General features: G+C 45.4%; 1 protein-coding gene across 1 annotated transcript in view; it reads right to left on the bottom strand.

Moving 5' to 3' along the window:
* The window catches only part of KIF13A (kinesin family member 13A), a 483,305-nt gene that overhangs the window by 64,704 nt on the left and 395,935 nt on the right, over positions 1 to 22,666 (bottom strand). The window contains 2 exon segments of the mRNA XM_033934590.1: positions 57 to 233; positions 7,842 to 7,966. Of these exon segments, the coding sequence (XP_033790481.1) occupies positions 57 to 233; positions 7,842 to 7,966 (302 nt within the window).

The raw sequence follows: 22,666 nt of genomic DNA, 5'->3' as shown, positions 1-22,666 counted from the left end.
CAACAGGTCTCTCAAAACTGTTCAGCACATAAGAATGCAGATATAACATGGCTTACCTGTTTGTTGTAAACATTGACTGCAATTCTTTTACGTAACACTAGCTCTATAGAAGCAGGGTGACTAAGTTGTACAGTAGTCTTTACTATTAAATAGATTCTTTCATTCTGTGGTGTCACTCTGTTCAAATGCACTGATTCATGAACAGTGGAATCCCAAGAAGCAATGGCCGAAACCTGAAATGAGGGGACACCACACAGATTAATGCAGAGTGACAATCACAGAGAATGAATTATGTTGTGTGCAGGATAACAAGGAGCATGGAGCATGATTTTCAAAACTATTTATCCAGGTAGCCTCGAGTGTCTGAAAATGATTCTTTCTCAGCTAAAAGCTTGTGTGCTTCCATATTACAAATAGTTTTAGCAGATTAAAACAGTGTGTTTAGGTCAGGGGAGGAGAACTACAAACATACAGGATTTTCCTCTACCCTTGTGAAGAAATAACAGGAGCAATAGATATAGGCTTGTCTAGTGTGCGCACTTTAGAGCAGATAACTTTCAAAGAGAAATGACCTGGGTAATAATTAGCAGCAATGAGGCTCATTTTCAAAGCATGTAGACACACAGTACCATAGGTTTCTATGGTACTTTGTGTACCTAAGTGCTTTGAAAATGGGTCCCAATGTGCATAGTAAAAGTACCCAAATATTTTGCAACCATGTAGGCTATCTGAAAATTCCCCTTCTTTTAACACTTTAGAGAACAAAAGTGATTATAGGAAAACATTGTGATTAAGAGACTCGTTCTCCATGTTGGACCTTATGAGGATTACTTCTCTTTTCAGGATAATGCAAAAGGGAAAAGAGATCATCTGAAATGTGACAAAGCAACCCAATGGTTTGAATCAAGAGAAAGATGTTAGGATTGTGGGACTGAAAAATTGGAATTATATATTTTTCCCTTTGTCTTTTTAAAATTTTGAACACCAGGTTATTGGTGCTTGCAAGTATATATTAACATCGGAATTCCAGTAAACATGGGACAAGCATGGAGGATAACATGCCGTAGATAGTTTGAAGACATCAGGAACTGTTGCAATAGAGAGTGATAGGTTGAGGATGTGACAGATGGGTAGGATGACAGTGGGATTGATAGCTCCAAGTAGGCAGGTGGGAATCGGATCAGAGTAACAGGTGGTGGTAAGAAGCTTCCTCTTCCGTGACTTTAGAAAAGGAAGAAAAGGTGGCAGGGGTTGTTGAAGGGAAGTTGGCAGAGCGGACAGCTGGAAGGGGTGGTGGGAGAGGTGACTTGGTTGAGAATTGTGAATCTTGTCATGGAAGAACCCTATCATCGTCTGGGGGAAAGTGAGGAGGGGATAGGAGGTGGGGTACTTTGAATAGAGAGTTCAGTGTGGCAAAGAGATGGTGAGGGTTGGCAATGAGTTAGTTAAATGGTTGTAGTATTCTTGTTTGTCAAGCGAGAGGGTAGATTGAAAGGACAACAACATGAATTTGAAGTGTATGAAGTCGGCAGGATTTAAGCCAAAGACTTTTGGCAGCTCACAGATGTTGGAGGTCAGCCAGGGCTGGGGTTTGGCATATCTTACAGGATGTGAAATGGTAAGGGTGAGGGTATCAATAGCAGAAGACAGAATGGAGTTATAGGAGAGATAGCTTTGTCGACAGACTTGTGTGATATAGTAGATGAAAGGAGGGATGAGACAGTGGTGAAGAGCATGTCAGGGTCAATAGCCTGAAAGTTCCTAAATGATTGGCTGGGTTGGGGGGAAGAGTGATGAGTTGGGAAGGTTAGCAGATGATGGTCAGAGAGGGGAAGAATTGAGGTGCAGAATTTGGTGATAGAGCAGTTGGAGGAGAGGACGAGGCCAAGGCAGTGGCCTTTCTGGTGCATAGGGGTGTGGAGCACAGCTGGATATTTTATGAGGACGTTAGAGCGAGAAACCTGGATGTATAGGAGTCAGAGGGGTCATTGGCATGAATATTGAAGTCACCGAGGATAAGGTAGGGAGGTGAAGGTTCAAGAAAAAAAGGAAAGCCAGAGTCAAAGTCAGTGAGCTAGGAGGAAAAAGACTTATTAGCGGGTCGGTAAATGACTGCCACTCTGAGAGGTAGAGGAGTGAATAGACGGATGGAATGGACTTCAAAAGAAGGAGAACAGTGAGATTGAGGCAGTTGAAGGAGTTGATATTTAAAAGATGGTGAGAGTAAGAGTCCAACACCACCTTCAAGACCATCTAGGCAAGGCATGTGTGAGAAAAGGTATCCTCCATGATATAGGGCGGTAACTGAAGCAGAGTCTTCGGGGCAGATCCAAGTCTCAGTTAGTGCTAGCAGGTGAAGATTTCTAGTGATAAAGAGGTCATTGAGGAAGATGAGTTTGTTGGAGATAGAGCGGGCGCATGAGAAGAGCAAGGAGGAAGGGGGAATGACAGGAACAAAAATAAGATTAGTTACATTATGGTATGGATCCCCATGAGTAGGCAGAGGGCTGAATGGGGGGACCTGGATTAAGATTGATGTCCCCAGCAGAGAGCAAGAGAAAAAAGTAGGAGAATACAAATGAGTGTGGGAGAGGCATGGGGCTATGCCATGGTCGAGATACATACAGGTGTAGTAGTAGTAGCAGCAGCTGTAGGGCTGAGAAAAGGGTGGAGTATAAGAGGGAGGGTGAGGCAGTGAAGCTGAAAAGTGATTGACGTGGTGGGGGGGTTAAGTGGTTTAGGATGGGGAAAATAAGTAGAAGCAAGAGGAATTGGTATTTGGGGGTCATTGGGGAGGGGAAAGAGTAGTAGGTGCCTTTTAATTAGACAGCGAGAGTTGTCCTGGATATGATGGTACAAGCCAGAGCAGTGATTTCTGTTAAATAGTACACTTTCCCCTCCCTATTCGTAGTTTCGTTGTCCACGGTTTCGATTATTCATGGGTTTATTCCCCCAGGTCCTCCCCCGGAGAGACGCTCGTTGGCAGCCCGCATAAAAAAAAAACGGCCCCAGGACTTGGATCAGGGCAAGGAGGGAGGCGGAGGGGGGCCATCGGAGCAGAGGCAGAGGAGGCGAGCAGCTGCCCCAGGAGCACAGACCTTACCTAGTGGTCTAGCAGTGACATGGGGCAGGAGCAATCTTCCTACACTCCTGCCCCGTGCAGAGCCATGCTGTGAGTTCCCTTGGTCTCACAAGACTACAACAGGCCGCCCCCCTTTTTGGGGGGGCGGCCAACATGACTTATTTTTAATGGGGGCAGGTACTGTGCTTGTGTAACACATGCACATCATATGTGGCATTAAATAAAAAAAAGTGTCGATCCAAGATGGCCACGATGATCTGACTGCAGGGAGACGCTCTCAGTAAAGTCCTCTTAAAGTCCTACTTTACTTTGCCGTAATGCCGACGAGGAGAGGCAAAACTGTTGGTGGAGCCTTGTGGCGCTCAGAAACCTCTCCTCTGGTTACAATAGGCGATTTACTGAGGCGCCTGCAGCAGGAGAAAGTAACGCCGGGGAATCGCCCGCTGGAGGTCCCGGCAGTGAGTGAAGCCATGGTGAACCTCCCTGGGCTAGACGTGACTCTGAGCCCCGACGTAAGGACCCCGCTTCCACAACCGCAGGGAGCTAGCTCACCAAGAGAAGACAGTCTATCCGAAGAGGTAGACATGTTCTCTCAGGAGGCTTCGATGAGCCAGCCACTAGGAGTCATCAAGTCTGCGGCAGGAACAGCTGTGTAGCAGTCAGAAGGACAAAGCGGAGTAGTGATGAATCTGGAGACTGAGACAATTCAGGCAATACATCCAGGTACTTTTTCCTTTCCCAAACCCAGCAATGTTACCTTGGATTCCTTATGGGAATTAGTCATTAGTTTGGGGCAGTCATTGTCTCCACAAATAAAGGAATTAGAAAAAAGAGTATTGGAACAAAAAGAAGAACTTAAAAACTTTAAACAAGAGACTGTTATAATGAAAAATAAGATGGAAAATATTGAAAAAGATTTCTTAGGAGTGAAGCAAATTCAGACTACCCTTATTAGGGAGAATACCAACTTGAGAAGGAAAATTGAAAATTTGGAAAATAATTTCCGTTCCAGTAATCTTAGATTATTAAATTTTCCTAAAACCTCAATGTTTTCCGCAAAATAAATGTTGAAAAAATATCATATGGAAAATTTGAATATTTCGGAAGATATGCTTCCTCCTTATTTACCAGCGAAAGAACAAGAAGATCTTCTCCTCTCTTAAAACAGGATTTACAAATGGATGTTACTGCAATCCTGGAAACATCATTGAAGAATATAGTAAAACCTGCTACGTTATTATTAACAGTGGCGTTATTGCCTGATAGAGATTGGCTACTAAAGATGTTCTTCAAAAATAGACATAAAGAATTTTTGGGACTAAAGATACAGATGTTCCCGGACATGACTAAAGATACCCAAAAACGTAGACGACAAAATGATGGGAGGTGTTTTTTTATTACAATATCCCTGTAAATGTATGGTTAAATATAGATCCAATACATATGTATTCTTTGACCCTTCTCAATTAACAGGGTTCCTCTCTACGAAATGCCTGGAAGGGGTAAATGAACAGCAGCAACATTGCAAAGTAGTTAGAAGACTTCTATTACCGCAGTCAGATGTTTTGCCTTTCTTGTTAATAATATGTTTTAAGTTAGCACTCACTTGAATTCATGGATCCATTATTATGGGATTAACATTATTGATTAAGAATTGTATTGCCTAATTGATATCTTGTTTTGTTTAAACTATTTTATTTTATCTGTCTTATTTTCAATATTCTGTCTAAGAGGTTTCTTGGAAAAAATTTAAAAGTAATAAAGAAATAAAGATTAAAAAAAAAAAGGGAAATAAAGTGTCTTCCTATCCCGAACAGCTGAGTGGCAGGAGGCTGCTTCGGGGCTTCTTCTGCCTCTCAGTTGTTCAGGTGAGATGGGATTACATGGGAAGCCATTTGAACTTTGATCGTTGTATTAGAATCGATCAAAATAATCGGTATACAGCAACCCACACGGTCTTAATGACCATTTTTAATAGCCGACATGGTAAAACAGGAGAACAAGACTTTTTTAGGATAGGATAGGAAGATAGTGATAGGAAGAAGTGCAAAAGTGGCACTGTTAGACTCAAAGGTGAAGGGGAGAAATATGCAGAAAGTGTTAAAGATAAGGCTGAATAGCTTAACAAATATTTCTGTTCTGTAAAGTGCCAGAAGAGGACCGCAGAATAGGGACAGAGGTTTGGTAGACCCTGATCGATTTTCAGAAGATTGTGTTCGTGAGGAGCTAGCTAAACTGAAGGTGGACAAAGCAATGGAGCTGGACGGTCTACATCCAAGGGTACTGAAGGAACTTAGGGAAGTTCTGGCGGCTCTGCTGACTGACCTTTTCAATGCTTCTCTAGAATTGGGAGTGGTACTAGAGGACTGGAGAAGGGCAAATATGGTCCCTCTCCACAAGAGTGAAAGTAAAGAAGAAATAGGGAACTACAGGCCAGTTGGTCTGACTTCTATGGTAAGCAAATTAATGGAAACGCTTTTAAAACAGAAAATGGTGAAGTTTCTGGAATCCGGTGGTTTACAGGTCCGGAGCCAACATAGATTCACTAGAGGTAGGTCTTGTCAGACAAATCTGATCAAATTATTTGACTGGGTGACCAGAGAATAGATAGAAGGAATGCACTAGATGCGGTATATCTAGATTTTAGCAAAGCGGTTTGACAGTGTTCTACACTGGTGTTTAAAAAATAAACTGGGTGCACTCGGGATGGGCCCCAAAGTGACAGACTGGGTCAGGAACTGGTTGAGCGGAAGATAACAGAAGGTAGTGGTCAATGGAGATCTCTCTGAGGAAAGGGATGTTACCAGGGGGATACCTCAAGGTTCCGTTCTTGGACCTGTTAACATTTTAATAAGGGATATTGCTGAAGGGCTGTCAAATAAGATTTGCCTCTTTGCGGATGATACCTGATGGTTTGAAAAGCATGAGGAAGGACCTAGCGAAGCTTGAAGAATAGTCTGAAATTTGGCAGCTAAAATTTAATGCTAAGAAATGTAAAGTCATCCATTTGGGCTACAAAAACCCAAGGGAATGATACAGTTTAGGGGTGAATATCTGTGCACGAAAGAGGAGCGGGGCTTGGGAGTAATAGTATATAATGATCTTAAGGTGGCCAAACAGGTTGAAAAGGTGATGGTGAAAGCTAGATGGATGCTAGGGTGCATAGGGAGAGATATAGCCAGTAGGGAAAAGGAGGTATTGATGCCCCTGTATAAGACTCTGATGAGACCTCATTTAGAATATTGTATACAATTCTGGAGACTGCAACTTCAAAAAGATATAAACAGAATGGAGTCGGTCCAGAGGAAGGCTACTAAAATGGTCAGTGGTCTTCGTCATATGGTGTATAGGGACAGACTTAAAGATCTCAATGTGTATACTTTAGAGGAAAGGGGAGATAAGACAGAAATATTTAAATACCTATATGGCATATATGCTTATGAGGTGAGTCTCTTTCATTTGAAAAGAAGCTTTGGAATGAGAGGGCATAGAATAAAGTTAAAAAGTAATGGGCTCAGGAGTAATCTAAGGCAATACACTTCTCCCTCTAAATCCGCTGTTTCAGTATCCGTGGATTCTGTTATTCGTGATTTTTTAAAAACCGATTTTTTTAAATCGACCCTCCCCGGAACCTTACCTGGTAGTCTAGCGGGCTTTTGGGGCAGGAGCAATCTCCCTATACTCCTGCCCCGTGCAGATCACTCATAGAAAATGGCTGCTGTGAGCTCCCGTAGTCTCTCAGTTTTTTAATATTCGCAGGCCGGCTCTGCACCTAACCCTCGCGAATATTGAGGGAGAAGTGTACTTCTTTACAGAAAAGTTAGCAGATGCTTGGAATAGGTTTCCAGTAGGGGTGATGAAGACAAAGACTGTGTCTGAATTCAAGAAAGCATGGGACAGACTCTTGGGATCTCTTAGGGAGAGGAGGAGATAGTCGATGCTGTGGATGGGCCAACTGACCTTTTATCTGCCATCATATTTCTATGCTTCTATTTCTAACACAATTCAACTTAGAAAAAAAACAGATAACAAGCCAATAAGAAAAGTAAACTTTAATTTTATTCACTATAGCTCTTTTTCTATAAATGACTCCTAGCTGATTTCCATGCAGAACTTAAAATTTTTAAATTGAAAACACCATTAAAAGCCAATTAAAAACTGTTAAATTATTAATTCAAGTTCAGCGCCGAAATCTGCATGGCATCTACAGGAAAAGTAGGCATGGTTAGGGGCGGAGTTTGGACATGGAAAGTGTTAGGCACCATACCGGCACCTAACCTGATTTATGTGCCAGTTGGAGCGATTCTACAAATGCCACCAAAACTTGACATGCGATAGGCACCATTTATCTAGGCGCCTACTGCTTTAGGTGTCATTTATAGAATCAGGCCCTACTTGATCTGGGTGGTTAAGACCAGGTAACTGACATGACTATGTTTTCCCTAGAGCTGCTTCAGAGTAGATGTAAATTAATGTATGGGCATTTGTACACTAATGGGCTGATTCTGGGTGCCTCTTTTATCAAAGCCCATAGGTGCCTATGCTGCCTGTATAAAACAGATGCCTTCTGGATATCTCTGATAATTACCTGGATATAAAATGACCTTCCACATACCTAGAAAGATACAGTGTTATTATCTCTTATAGTTCTGTCCTAGGTAATAATTGATTTGAGTAAGATACTGTACAAGCCCCTGCGTAACTAAGCAATAAATTGCTCTGGAGAAGTGCAGCAACTATAAGTTGATTCTGCAATTACCTCATCACCACTGTGCTTTATGATGGGTAGATAAAAGAATTGACTCCCGTGCTCCTTTGGTAAGATCGAGTTCACTCCCGATGCATGGGGACCCGTAAGCTGCTCATTGGCACTTAGGTCATCGGCTGCAGGAAAGAAGTCAACCAAAGCCATCAATTTCACACTCTGGAGTTAAACAAATTGTTTTTCATCTACTCTGCTGTATAATACATGAAAGGAGGAGTCAGACTCCTGTCGTGTTTTTGAGCACATCTGGTGGCAGAGGTAGTGGGGATAGAGCCAGCAGAGCTGCACCAGGGTCCACAAAGAACTGCAAATTCAGCAGGAGGGAAGGAGGGGAGGAAGAAAGTAGCAAGGAGAGGACTGGAGAGAAATCAGAGAAAGATAGTGTGGGGAGGCTGTGGAAACAGGACGTGAGAGACTTGCTTAGTGTGATAAGAGACCCAATTTTTCATCACTGAACCAGGTTCCTCTCCAGTTCTGCAAATTAACCATTTCCCTTACTTCTTGCAATACAGTGTTCTATTAGTAGGCTCCCAGAGAAAAAGACTGGATTCTTTGTAGATTCTGATATCTTTTTTTTGGCTAACATTAAGAATCACACTGTAGAGAACATGTAATGTGGCTTGTGTGGAGGGATGACCTGGATTAAATCCTACTATGGTTCCCTGGGCAAGTCAATTAATCCTCTATTGCCTCAGGTATAAACTTATCTGCCACCATATCCATCAAGTGGCAGTCAGCATATTTTTTAAAAAATGTTGGTCGCTATATGCAAGAAAAATCTGGTTATTCAATGACATTAGGTAGACAGTGGCTGCCATTGAATAGCTAAATAGAGCAGTGAGCAGCTATTACCTAGATATCATTTAGAACAGGGGTATCCAATGTCGGTCCTCGAGGGCCGCAATCCAGTCGGGTTTTCAGGATTTCCCCAATGAATATGCATGAGATCTATTAACATACAATGAAAGCAGTGCATGCAAATAGACCTCATGTATATTCATTGGGGAAATCCTGAAAATCCGACTGGACTGCGGCCCTCAAGGACCGACATTGGACACCCCTGACTTAGAACAACTTTTTTGCTGACCTACTAACAGTGACACAAAAATGTTTTTGCTTTACTTTTTTATAGAGTGATATGGGCGTCAGATAACTTTATTCCTTAAAAAATGATGTAATAATTTAAAAAGTGTGTTATGTGTTTACTTAGGTTCCCTTGTCTAATATTATATTTTGTCATTTATCTGGGTAACTGTGCTGAATATCACCACTAATAGGTAACGTCTGGCTATGACTATACAGTTACTACTAGGCGGTCAGAAGAAATATTTAGCAGCACTATCCAGTTAGTGTCATTGAAAGCACAGTTACTTACCGTAACAGGTGTTATCCAGGGACAGCAGGCATATATTCTCACATGTGGGTGACGTCATCTACGGAGCCCCAGCGCGGACAGCTTTTCAAGCAAACTTGCTAGAAGTTTCAAGTTTGCACACTGCACCACGCATGTGCTAGCCTTCTTGCCCACTAGAGGGCGCATCCCCACCTCGTGGTCCTCAGTTCCATATCATAGCAAAGAAGCCATCCCCGGGGAGGTGGGCGGGTTGTGAGAATATATGCCTGCTGTCCCTGGATAACACCTGTTACGGTAAGTAACTGTGCTTTATCCCAGGACAAGCAGGCATGATATTCTCACATGTGGGTGACCTCCAAGCCAACCAAAGAAGGGCAGGTGGGAGGATGGCAAATTATGAAAACAGGTTACGTAACACCGACTGGCCAAACCGGCCGTCGCTTCTGGACAAAGTGTCCAGACAGTAGTGTGAGGTGAACGTATGAACCGAAGACCAAGTGGCAGCTTTACAAATGTCCTCCATAGGTGTAGATCGGAGGAAAGCCACAGAAGCTGCCATCGCTCGGACTTTATGACCCGTAACACGACCCGCAAGCGGGAGACCAGCCTGAGCGTAGCAAAAAGAAATACAAGCAGCTAACCAGTTTGACAAGGTGCGCTTTGAAACCGGGTGTCCCAAACGATTAGGATCAAAGGACAAAAATAATTGAGGAACCTTCCGATAAGACTTGGAGCGTTGGAGATAAAAGGCCAACGCCCTCTTACAGTCAAGGGTATGAAGCGCCGCCTCACCAGGATGAGAATGGGGCTTCGGAAAAAACACCGGAAGGACAATAGACTGATTGAGGTGGAAATCAGACACAACTTTAGGTAAAAATTTTGGATGGGTGCGAAGAACCACCTTATCATGATGAAACACCGTGAAAGGAGGATCCGCCACCAAGGACTGTAGTTCACTGATCCGACGAGCAGACGTGAGTGCAATCAAAAAGACTACTTTCCAAGTAAGAAACTTAAGATGCGACTTGTCGATGGGCTCAAAGGGAGGCTTCATCAGCTGAGCCAAGACCACATTAAGATCCCACACCACCGGAGGAGGTTTCAGAGGAGGATGGATATTCACTAGCCCCTTCATGAAACGAGTCACCAGAGGATGAAGAGAGAGAGAACGACCCTCAAGATGTCGATGGAATGCTGCAATGGTACTGAGATGTACTCGAATGGAAGTCGTTTTCAGGCCAGACTCAGACAAATGCAAAAGATACTCCAGAACCGAAGCCACAGGCACCGAATCCGGTTCCAGACGATTCAAAGAACACCAGGATGTAAACCTGGTCCATTTCTGAGCATAGCAAAGCCGAGTCGAGACCTTACGCGAGGCCTCTAAAATGTCCCTCACGGCCCGAGACACCGGAATCGAAGTCAGGGGGAGAGAAACCAAGCAGTCAGATGTAAAGACTGAAGATTGGGATGCAACAGCGAACCCCGACTCTGAGACAGCAGAGAGGGAAACACCGGCAGAAGCAGAGGTTCCCTGGTACTGAGTTGAAGAAGTAGGGAGAACCAGGGCTGCCTGGCCCAACGAGGCGCAATGAGGATCATGGAGGCTCCGGTCGATCTGAGATGAACCAACGTTCTCAAAATCAGCGGAAACGGCGGAAACGCATAAAGGAACTTCCCCTCCCAATCGAGAAGGAAGGCATCCGCCTCGAGACGATCCGGAGAGTAAATCCGAGAACAATAGAGGGGCAGTTTGTGGGTCTCCGGTGAGGCAAACAGATCCACCTGAGGAGTTCCCCAGCGGTCGAAGACCATGCGAAGGACCCGGGAATTCAGAGACCACTCGTGCGGCTGGAGAAGACGACTGAGCTTGTCCGCCAGCCGGTTTTGCTCTCCCTGAATGTAAACTGCCCGCAGGAATATGTTCTGCGAGATCGCCCAGTCCCAAAGGCGGAGAGCCTCGTGACACAGAGGCCAAGAGCCCGTACCCCCCTGTTTGTTGACATAGTACATCGCTACCTGGTTGTCCGTCCGCACGAGTACCACCTGGTCGTGCAGTAGGTGGACAAAAGCTCGCGCAGCTAGAAAAATGGCGCGAAGCTCCAGCACATTGATGTGACAACGACGGTCCTCGGCCGACCACAGAGCCTGTGTCCGCAGACCGTCCAGGTGAGCTCCCCACGCGTACTCGGAGGAGTCCGTCGTCAAGACCTTGGTGTGAGGAGGAACGAGAAACAGCAAACCCCCTGACAAATTGGAAGAGTCGGTCCACCAACGGAGCGATCGACGTAAGCAAGGGGTCACCGATATCCGGGAAGACACCGGGTCGCGATCCTGTCGCCATTGCGACGCCAGAGTCCACTGCGCGAGCCTCAGGTGCAAACGAGCGAAAGGCGTGACGTGAACCGTCGACGCCATGTGACCCAGCAAAACCATCATGTGCTGGGCCGACACCTCCCGCTGCCCCTGACAGTGGCGGCCCCACCGAAGCAGGGTATCCCGCCGAAGAGGGGGGAGAAAAGCGCGGAGGCGAACCGTGTCCAGCACGGCTCCGATAAACTGGAGAGACTGTGCCGGGCACAATTGAGACTTGGGAAAGTTCACTTCGAACCCCAGGTCTTGTAGAAGATTGATAGTCTGTCGGGTCGCTAAGATAACCCCCTCCCTGGACGGGGCCTTGATTAGCCAATCGTCCAGGTAGGGAAAGACCTGTAGACCCCGCGTGCGCAGGGCCGCCGCCACCACTACCATACACTTGGTGAACACCCGAGGGGACGACGCCAGACCGAAAGGAAGAACCCGATACTGCAGGTGCAAATCCCCCACTTGAAAGCGCAAGAACCTGCGGTAAGCGGGATGCACCGGAACATGGGTGTATGCTTCCTTCAAGTCCAGGGAGCACATCCAATCCCCCTCCTCCAACAGCGGATAGAGAACCGGAAGCGATAACATACGGAACTTCTCCCGGACCAGGAACTTGTTGAGCTTCCGTAGGTCCAAAATGGGGCGCAAGTCCCCGGTCTTTTTTGGGACCAAAAAGTAGCGGGAGTAAAACCCCCGTCCCCTCTGATCGGGAGGAACCACTTCGACCGCCCGGAGGGTCAACAAGGCCCTGGCTTCTTCCTGGAGAAGGGCCAACTGGTTCCGATTGGGAGGGCAAGCCCCGGGTGGCAAGTCTGGAGGCTGACTGGAGAAGTTGAGCGAATAGCCCTCTGAGATTGTCCGGAGCACCCATGCGTCCGACGTGACGGCCGACCAGGCCCCGGCAAAGGTCGTCAGCCGACCCCCGATGGGGAGGGGATGGTGCGATATTGCGGTGAGGGCCCGCCCCCAACCGCCTATCCCGTCAAAAGGACGGCGCGGCCTTGGCGGCCCCCTGCGCGGCAGGTTTAGAGGGGCCACCCCTACTCTGTTGGGGCTGTCGCCGTGGCGGCGGTCTGGAGAAGGCCGGCGTCGACTTCTGAGGGTACCTCCTCGGGGGCTGCCGGAAAGGACGCTGGGCAGGAGCCTTAGGCTTCGGCCGTACCAGAGAGGCCAGGGAGCGTTCCTGTTTGGACAGTCGCTCCGTCGCCGCATCCAAAGAGTCATCAAATAATTCCACCCCAACGCAAGGCAAGTTTGCCAGGCGTTCCTGCAAATTTGACTCCATCTCGAGGGTACGAAGCCACGCCAGCCGGCGCATGGCCACCGCACAGGCTGACACCCTCGAGGCGAGTTCAAATGCATCATAAACAGCGTGGAATAAATATAGGCGCAGCTGGGCCAGATTCGAACTAAAGGTGGCGAACCGGTCCCTATGCGACTCAGGCATCACCTCACAAAAAGAGGGGAGGTCCTTCACCATCGTACGGAGGAAGGAAGAGTACGAAAATGCGTAGTTCAGGACCCTTGTAGCCATCAGAGAGTTCGCATAGAGACGACGCCCAAATTTGTCTAGGGTCCGGCCCTCCCTACTCGGCGGGACCGTCGCCGAGACCCTGGAGGGCTGCGATTTCTTGACCGCCGATTCCACTAGGAGCGAAGTATGGGAAAGTTGGCCCTTCTCGAACCCCTTGATGGGGAGGGTACGATACTTAGACTCCATTTTGGAGGGGACCACAGCGACCGTCAAGGGAGCCTCAAGATTCCTCAGGAAGGTCTGACAGAGGACCTTGTTAATCGGAAGGCGCGGGGACTCCCTAGGGGGGGCAGGAAGATCCTGCTCCTCCAAGAACTCCTTGGTGTAAGTGGACCCTTCAGACAAGTCAACACCCAAAGCCGCCGCCATATCCTGCACAAACCTCGTAAAGGATGAGGGTTTAGCAGGAGGAGAGGGAGACCGAGACTTCCCGGCGGAGCCGAAGGGAGAGGCCTCGTGGGAGTATCTGGGCTCCCTACCTGACCCCGACCCCAACGAGGCACATTCCTGCGACCTCGACGGAGTCGGAGACCGTGTGCGTCTGAAGGAACCTTTCGGGGATCCCCCCGGGGTCCGAGGCACCGAGGCCCGACCCTTCGGCCCCGGCGAGGAAGCCCGGGAGCTCTCCCTGGCCGGAGACCGGAACAAAATGGGGTTATCGACCCGCAGGTCCCGCACCTGCAAGGCATCGGCCCCGGCCGGCGACGAGCGACCACGCCGCCGAGGCGAGGTCCGAGACCGCTTGGCCTTCCTCGGGCGGCGCCTCGCCCGAGACCTGCCCGAGGGCGATGAACCTCGCGAGGACCTCGAGGACGAAGACGAGATTCTTCGCACCCGGCGCACCTTGTCCTTTGGGCGCACGCTACGCTCCGGCGGATCCCGCGAAGCCGGGTCCGAGGGTACCGCCGAGGTCGAGGGCGCCTCGGGAGCCGAAGCCCCGGTACCCGAGGCCGAGGTCGCCAACTGCGGGGCCACCGAGGCCGAAGCAGCCGAGGCCGAAGTAGCCGAGGCCGAAGCCTGCTGCAGCTGGTCAATGGCCCCGGTGAGCTCCGAGGCGATTAACGCCCGGAGCAATTCTTGAAACACGGGGATTGTCATTCCCTGTGGCAAGACCTGCCGCTGCTCCTCAGAGGGCGACCTCGGTATCGAGTATTCCCTCGGGGCGGCGGACGCGGGCATCTTGGGCTTAACCGAGGCGGACCCACCCGCCGACGAGCCCGAGGATGGCTTTTTGGACGATCCCGGAGCTGAGGAGGGAAGTGGAGACTTACCCGAGGCCTTGGAAGAGGCCAGCTGCTTCGAAGGCATCGAGGCCCGAGGCGAAGCCGATGGTCCCGAAGCTGAGGTCGAGGCCGATGTCGAGGCCGAGGTCAAGGCCGGGGCCGAAGCCGAGGCCGAACTCGAGGCCTTCCCCGGAGGGGACTCGACCGAGAAAAGTTCTGCCATGCGGGCTTTGCGGCGTTTAAGTGCCCGCTTCTGGAAAGTGGCACACTTCTCGCAGGACGCCGTCGGGTGTTGGGGCCCCAAACACCGCAAACAGCACCCGTGCGGATCAGTAATTGATAAAAGCCGATCACAGCGCCCGCACTTTTTAAAGCCCGTGACGGGCCGGGACATGGGCCCAAAAGAGAGCCGGGAACAAGCGAGGTTCCTCGGCCACGGCTACCGGGAGCCCCCGGTAGCTACGAAACGAAACGAAATTTAATTTTTTTTTTTTGGAAAAGAAAGAAAATAAAGAAAGAAGAAGACAAAAAAACGCAGCGACCGTGCGAAAATCCCTACACAGCCGCGGCGACAGAAGGCACAATTTAGCACAAATTCTCCACAGGGCTTCTGGCTCCGCGGATGAAAATGAACTGAGGACCACGAGGTGGGGATGCGCCCTCTAGTGGGCAAGAAGGCTAGCACATGCGTGGTGCAGTGTGCAAACTTGAAACTTCTAGCAAGTTTGCTTGAAAAGCTGTCCGCGCTGGGGCTCCGTAGATGACGTCACCCACATGTGAGAATATCATGCCTGCTTGTCCTGGGATAATCTCTCTGTCACTGGTATCTGTGTAAGAGCTGCACCTACCCAGATAAGTGCTTCTGAATTTTGACCCTTAAATTGTAAACACTTTGGAAATGGGAAAATGCCTACTATACCTAATATAATTCACCTTGAGCTACAACTGAAAAAAAGCATGAGCTACATCCAAAATCCCTTCCTCGCTTGATATAACACATTACTTATAACATGGTCCAGGGTTTATTTATTTATTTATTTATTTATATTTAGATTCAACTTTTATCAAAATTTTTTTATTTTCTATTTTTTATCTTCTTAATATTGCAAACCGACCAGATACATGTGATGGTCAGTATATCAAAATACTAATAAACTTGAAACCAGAGGTTTAGTTATTTTGTTTTTACATATTACGCTGTTATGCTGTACATCTCATTTAATATGCATTCACTTACAACATGACCAAATATCTTGGACCCCCAAATCTGCATTTTATGGGGTTTACAGAGTCTTCAAATGATGCTTTGAAGATCAAATAGGTCGCTTCTTAGCAGCTATTTTATGTCTAGATTATTTACCTCCAACTCTGCTCAAGAATTATTGCCTAACTAAACTAAAAGAGGGGGGACAAGTCCAAAAATGAATCAACCTGGGGTGAGCAAATGATGTGATGAACAATGTAGTCTTCAAAAAAGTCTTTAATAACATAAAATCAAGGACCCGACACGGTCCGTGTTTCGCCCCACACAGGGGCCTACCTCAGGGGTCAAAGCAAAACACAAATATCTATAGAAAACATATATAACATAAATTTTAAAAAAGGAGTTAAGAAAAAAATAATATCTAATATGGAGAACATCGAGGAACAGATACTTAATAGACCACAAAATATCTTTGAACTAACTATTATTGAAACTTGAAAACCAGATGATATTTGATATGAAGAACATCAATAATATAGAATCAAAAAACTAAGGATTTATTAATTAAATAAAAGTCACATTTTGTAATATACCCTGCATATTAATTAAGTAATCCATGATTTGAAAACAGGTGTGCATGTGAGCTGGAAGAACAGGGATATGTGTGTAGACTTCCTTGAGATTCAGAGAGAAAAATCAATTGTTCTCCTCTAATTGAAGATAGAGAATGCTTAGGAATAGCATGTGTAACTTTCATTGGATGAAAAACTTGATAAGGTCTCAGAGGTCAAGGAATGGGCGCAGTCCTCCAGTCTTCTTTGGTGTGAGGAAATATTTGGAGTAGAACTCTTGGCCTCTCTGCTGTGGAGGTACTGGTTGATGGAAATGAGTTGTAGAAGTTTCAAAAGTTCTTCTTGAAGAAGAGAAGTCTGCTGAGAATTGAAAGATAATTTTCTCGGAGGCCTGTGCGAAGGTATCTTGCAAAGATGAAGCATAGCCTTCATTGGAGACCTACATGGCCCAGGTGTTGTTGGTGATTAGGATCAAGCAATGTTGATAATGAGTCATACGACCCTCAATGGGATGAGGAGTAGGGTGGAATGGCATAATTGTGGTCAGACTCTGGATAAGAAAGTACTTTAATAACAACATTGGTAGTTCAGTGGCAATTGGATTACTGCAGGTAACAATGCCTTAGTCAACCAGAATTTCAAGTAGAGGAACAGATTAACTCTGTAAGAGTGGAGTGATACAGATACAGTTAATGCGCAACAGTTTTTACACTGAGTCCAGGCCAAAAAGTAGTTCTCTCTGTGGAAGGTGAGATGGCCTATGCAGAATCACAGATATTGCTTGTGTCTTTCAGGAGACTTGGGGAGCACTGCTACTGGTTGGTCTCCTGGAATATATGGTTATTTATTAATTATTTTATTTATGTATTTTTATTATTTCTTTTTTACGGGAAAATTAAAGAGGATTTGGGGACCATTAACAGATTTTTGCAATGACTGATTTTAATTTTTTACCATAAGATAATGGTTAAAGGAGGGAGGGTGGGAAGGGGTAAGGTTTTTATTCTCTTTATCATAAATTATAAATAATTTATCATACTAGATGATAATCTTGTGTGAAACTAACATAATAAAGGGAGGGAAAAGGGTTCATAATTAAATAATAATTGATAAAATCATTACAATTTATATGCTATGTAAACTCATAATAAGAATAATATAAAATATGGTTTATATAAAATACATTATAGAAATATCAAGTGTATTGTTAAGATAAATTGTATGGAAAATTTATAACACTTGTTGCTATATGAAAAAATCAATAAAAACTTAAAAACAGGAAGATTAAAGAGGTCGTTGATTAGATGACCCCCCCCCCCCTACCTGGTTTGAAATGAGAGTGGAACCCCTTGATAGTGATGATATCAGAAATTGATAGAAAAGTCTCCTTGTTTGAATGGAGTTTTGGTAAAGGTAGAGTATATCCTTAGTTTGCCTCAGTCAAGCTGATGAGTGTTAGTGGTATGGGGTGGGTGAACCTCCAATGAATGTGGATGGAGGCTGTAAGGCACTGATTAGGCATTGTAGGATGCCAAGTTGAAAGAACTTTTAGCAAGTAGGAGCTTGAGATGTTTGAGAGCGTTGGCTTCTAGGCATTTTCTCTTCCTTTAATGGCTGTAAGACTGCAAAGAACAAAAAATATTTAGAACAGGAAATAGAGAAATTTGTGTCCTGCAACTGGAAATCCCTGGAGACCCAGTTCCCTTTCCACAGAGGGGGAGGGGGGACTTTACCCGAGACCCTCAGTATTAGCCCGGCCTCCTCCTGTCTTACTCTTCTTTCCAGGAAGAGGGAACTCTCCAGCCTGAATCCATCCCAGCAGCTGCAAAATTCAGAGGGGAAGTGTTTGATCAGACTCCTGATGCAGGCTGATGTGGCCAAAAAACTTACATGTCGAGTCATTGAGTTATTGAAGTGAATACAAGAGAGCCGTGAAACTTACAAAGCTCACCTATTTTGATTGGACATCTCCACTGTTTGGTTGCATCTGATTCGTGGATGTGACTTTCTTGTTCTATACTTTGGCAGGATGCTGTACCATGGATGGTACAGGATGTTAATGCATCAGTGACCTTGATGTCAAGCTACGCCTCAGAGGTGACACTTCTGTAATGATTAAGAGCGAGACTGCTGTTGACACCATTTTGCATGCACCTTTGTCGGTGCTATAGATGCCGGCATCGCTTGGCGAGGTGAGGTGTGGGAATCCTTCTTATCCTGTTTACTTCATGATGCCGGTGTCGGTACTGAGGCAGCTGACAACGAATTGTGTGGCAATTGTGATGCTGACTTCAGTGTGATGTCGACATTGGGTGTGGAGGACATCTGTGATGAATCCTGGGGTCCATAAAGTCTCTCCTGTCGCACTGCACAGGAACCTGAGGATGCCTGGAATCAGAACTGTGGTAATAGAAACATTCTAAGGGCTTCGCCTCCAGGAGGAGAACCCTGAATATCCCTGATAACACCTGCAGGAGGAATGAAGAGAACTAAAATCTCCTCTCGACGTCCAGCAAAACTGGTTCAAAAGAGCAACATAGGGTGGCGTTCAACACATCTGAGTAGAGGTCATCCCAACCTATACCGACAAGAATCCGACCCTTGAAAGGATGGCCGCTGAAGGAGATCTTCGAGGCAATGTCCTCATCCAAAGACAGATCCAAACAGTTTGGCACTCAGACTCTGAACCAGCAGAACATGTACTAAGAACTCGCATGAGATCATAAAGGTCATCAGGCACCACAGCCACAGCAACCCGCACAAGTGGAAGATAGGCAAGTACAACCAAAGAGGATGCATTGCGCAGGCTGGAATGACAGGCACATGCCATAAATGAAGTGGCCACCACCACTCGGCTACCTGAGGATACTAGAAAAGAAGATTTTGTATCATAACAGTCTCCTGCGATCCTGAGAGTCCTGAAACTGCACGCTGGAAAACCTGCGCCACGGCAGAATTTACCACAGGCTGTTCAAACCTGTCAAAAGGCAGGATTCAGGTGAATATTGTTTAGACCAATGGTCTCAAACTCATACCCTTAGTGGGACCACATTTTGGATCTGTAGGTATTTGGAGGGCCACAGAAAAAATAGTTAATGTCTTATTAAAGAAATGACAACTTTGCATGAGGTAAAACTCTTTATAATTTATAAATCTTTCCTTTAACAGTTAAAGGAAAGATTTATAAACTATAAAGAGTTTTACCTTATGCAAAATTGTCATTAACTATTTTTTCTGCAGCCCTCACATTTAAAGTTTAATATCTTTCCTTTCTCAAAACTGACAGTTCAACAAATTACACATAACTGGAAAAATTGTGACAGATTAAACTATAATTTTTGGTGGTACTCAGTTTGCCATATATATAAGATGGAGCAAACATTTGCAACACAAAAAGGATATATAGATAAGTTCAAGAGGATTTGGGGACCATTAACAGATTTTTGTAATGACTGATTTTCATTTTTCCCATATTAAGATAATGGTTAAAGAAGGGAGGGTGGGAGGGGGTAAGATTTTTATTCTCTTTGTCATAAATTATAAATACTTTATCATAATAGATGTTATTCTTATGTGACAGTAACAAAATAAAGGGAGGGAAGAAGATTCATAATTACATAATAATTGATAAAATCATTACAGTTTATATGATATGTAAAATCATAATAAGGATAATATAAGATATGTTTTATATAGAGTACATTATAGAAATATCAAGTGTATTGTTAAAATACTTGTATGAAAATTTATGATACTTGTTGTTATATGAAAAAATCAATAAAAAAACTTAAAACAAAAAAATGACACATTTCAATCACTATATTGAAAATAAAATGGAAAGAGTAATAGCAATACAAAGAGGGACATATACTAAATTTATAAAAATATGGGGGCCATTGACAAAATATTGCAATGAATAAATAGTAGGATTTCTCTTCTTCTTTTCAATATCTTCTTTGTGACACACATGAAGGGGAGGGTAGTGAAAATAATATTTACATAATATGATATAATATGATATACAATATGTAATGTATGATTGGAAAGTACTAGAAGGGTGGGGGGAGGGAGAGGGGATAAAAATATATTTAAAATATGATGTATTAGATATAAAAGTGATATTGTGTATTCATCAATTGTATTTTAATATTTTGTACACTTTATGTAAAATTTGAAAACGAATAAAAATTATAAATCAAAAATATTGAAAATAAAATCATTTTCCCTACCTTTGTTGGCTGGTGACTTTATTTTTCTGTGCTTTTAACTGTTTCCAGGGCCGCCTTGTCCTTTGATTGTTTTTCACCTCTGTCTTCACTTTCTGCCTTGCATCCATCTTTGGCATTAACTTAATATTCAATTTTTCTGCTTTCTTTTCAAAATCTATGTTTCCATGTCTTACCTTCCCTTCTATCTCTCTCTTCTTCCATCCCTATTTCATGGTCTGACATCTCTTTCTTTCCTTTCTCTCCCTCCCTCCTTCCTTCCTTCCCCCTGGTCTGGCATTTGTCTCCTTCCATCCCCAAATTTTTTATTTCTTTCACCCTGCCCCCTTCTTTCTGTCTTTCTCTCTCCATGCTCCTTTCTGTCTGTGTCCTGTCTCCCTTCTTTCTTTCTGTCTCCCTGTCCCCCCACTTTCTTTCTTTATTTCTCCCTGCCCTCCCCCAAGCCACCACCACTGGGGAACAGGCCACTACCGCCGCAATCGGGGAATAGGCCAGAGCCGAGGTCTTAGCTCTCATCTTCTCCAGCGCAGGGCCAACCAATTCTCACCACCCGACGTCAATTCTAACGTCGGAGAGGAAGTTCTAGGCCAGCCAGGCATCGATTGGCTGGCCCAGAACTTCCTCCCCGACGTTAGAATTGACGTCGGGTGTCGAGAATTGGTCAGCTCCGAGCTGGGGAAGATAAGCAGGGAAAGCTAAGACCTCGGTGCTGGGCTGTTCCCTGAATGCGGTGGCTTTGGGGAGGGCAGTGAGAGGGGAAGGGAAGCAGATTGGGGACCCCTGCTTTAGGCGAGCCGCAGTCGCGGTCTGTACGCAATTGTCCTCTCCACAATCAAAAAACTTATTAAGTGGAGAGGACAGATCGCGGGCAGCAAATTGAGACCGCTGGTTTAGACATAGCTTTAGCAAATCTGAAAACACTGTCAGGGGATCACATTGTTCTGAAACCAGACCCAGGAGCTGTGGACAGAATGGAAAAGGTCCAGGACCAAAGCCTGGAAAGTGGAAAATTCAAATGGATCTCTTTCAGAATATGAGCCGTAAAGAAGCGGACAAAAGCCCGCTGAAAATGTGAAGAAGGATCAGCACCTCCAAATCTGGATGCTCAGGGAGGCTGAGGAGACCAGTCTCAGTCAAGACATCAGCCGGATCTAAATTAAATACAGTGGCAGGAGACAGAAGAAATATAAAATCTACATGGCAATCTAATCTAATCTAGTCTAGTCTTTGGTTTATATACCGGGTCATCTCTAATTGGAGCTTGACTCAGTTTACAAGTAGTCAGGAGACCAGAATATACATAAAATAAGGAGAAGTAAGGATAGTAGAAACTAATTTAGTCTATCATAAAAGTAGATCTTGCAATGTTAGCGATATGTAGATTCTGCAGGTAAACTATTTAGGTATTGTGAGAATAGCAGGGTTTTTAAGGTTTTTTGAAATAATTGCAATTGGTCTATCATTCTAATAGAAACATAGAAATAGACGGCAGATAAGGGCCCATGGCCCATCTAGTCTGCCCACCCTAATGTCCCTCCCCTACCTTTGCCCTGTGAATAATCCCATGTGCCGATCCCATTTGGCCTTAAAATCAGGCACGCTGCTGGCCTTAATCACCTGTAGTGGAAGACTATTCCAGCGATCAACCACTCTTTCAGTGAAAAAGAATTTCCTGGTGTCACCTCGTAGTTTCCCGCCCCTGATTTTCGATGGATGCCCTCTTGTTGTCATGGGACCCTTGAAAAAGAAGATATCTTCCTCCGCCTCGATGCGGCCCGTAAGATACTTGAACGTCTCGATCATGTCTCCCCTCTCTCTGCGCTCCTCGAGCGAGTATAGCTGTAATTTGTCAAGCCGTTCTTCGTATGGAAGATCCTTGAGTCCCGAGACCATCCGGGTGGCCATTCTTTGCACCGACTCCAGTCTCAGCACATCCTTGCAATAATGCGGTCTCCAGAATTGCACACAGTATTCCAGGTGGGGCCTCACCATGGATCTATACAATGGCATAATGACTTCCGCCTTACGACTGACGAAACCCCTTCGTATGCAGCCCATGATTTGTCTTGCCTTGGACGAAGCCTGCTCCACTTGATTGGCAGACTTCATGTCCTCACTGACGATTACCCCCAAGTCTCGTTCTGCTACAGTTTTTGCTAGGATCTCGCCATTAAGGGTATAAGACTTGCATGGATTTTGGCTGCCCAGGTGCATAACTTTGTATTTTTTGGCATTGAAGTTGAGTTGCCATGTCCTAGACCATCGCTCCAGTAGGAGTAGGTCGTGCATCATGTTGTCGGGCCTTGAATCTTCGTCTGTTGTGCATTTGCCCACTACATTAC

The sequence above is a fragment of the Geotrypetes seraphini genome, chromosome 2, assembly GCF_902459505.1.
Source record: "Geotrypetes seraphini chromosome 2, aGeoSer1.1, whole genome shotgun sequence".
NCBI lineage: Eukaryota > Metazoa > Chordata > Amphibia > Gymnophiona > Dermophiidae > Geotrypetes > Geotrypetes seraphini.
The sequence above is the reverse complement of the archived record's forward strand: the minus strand, read 5'-3'. Positions and strand labels throughout refer to the sequence as shown.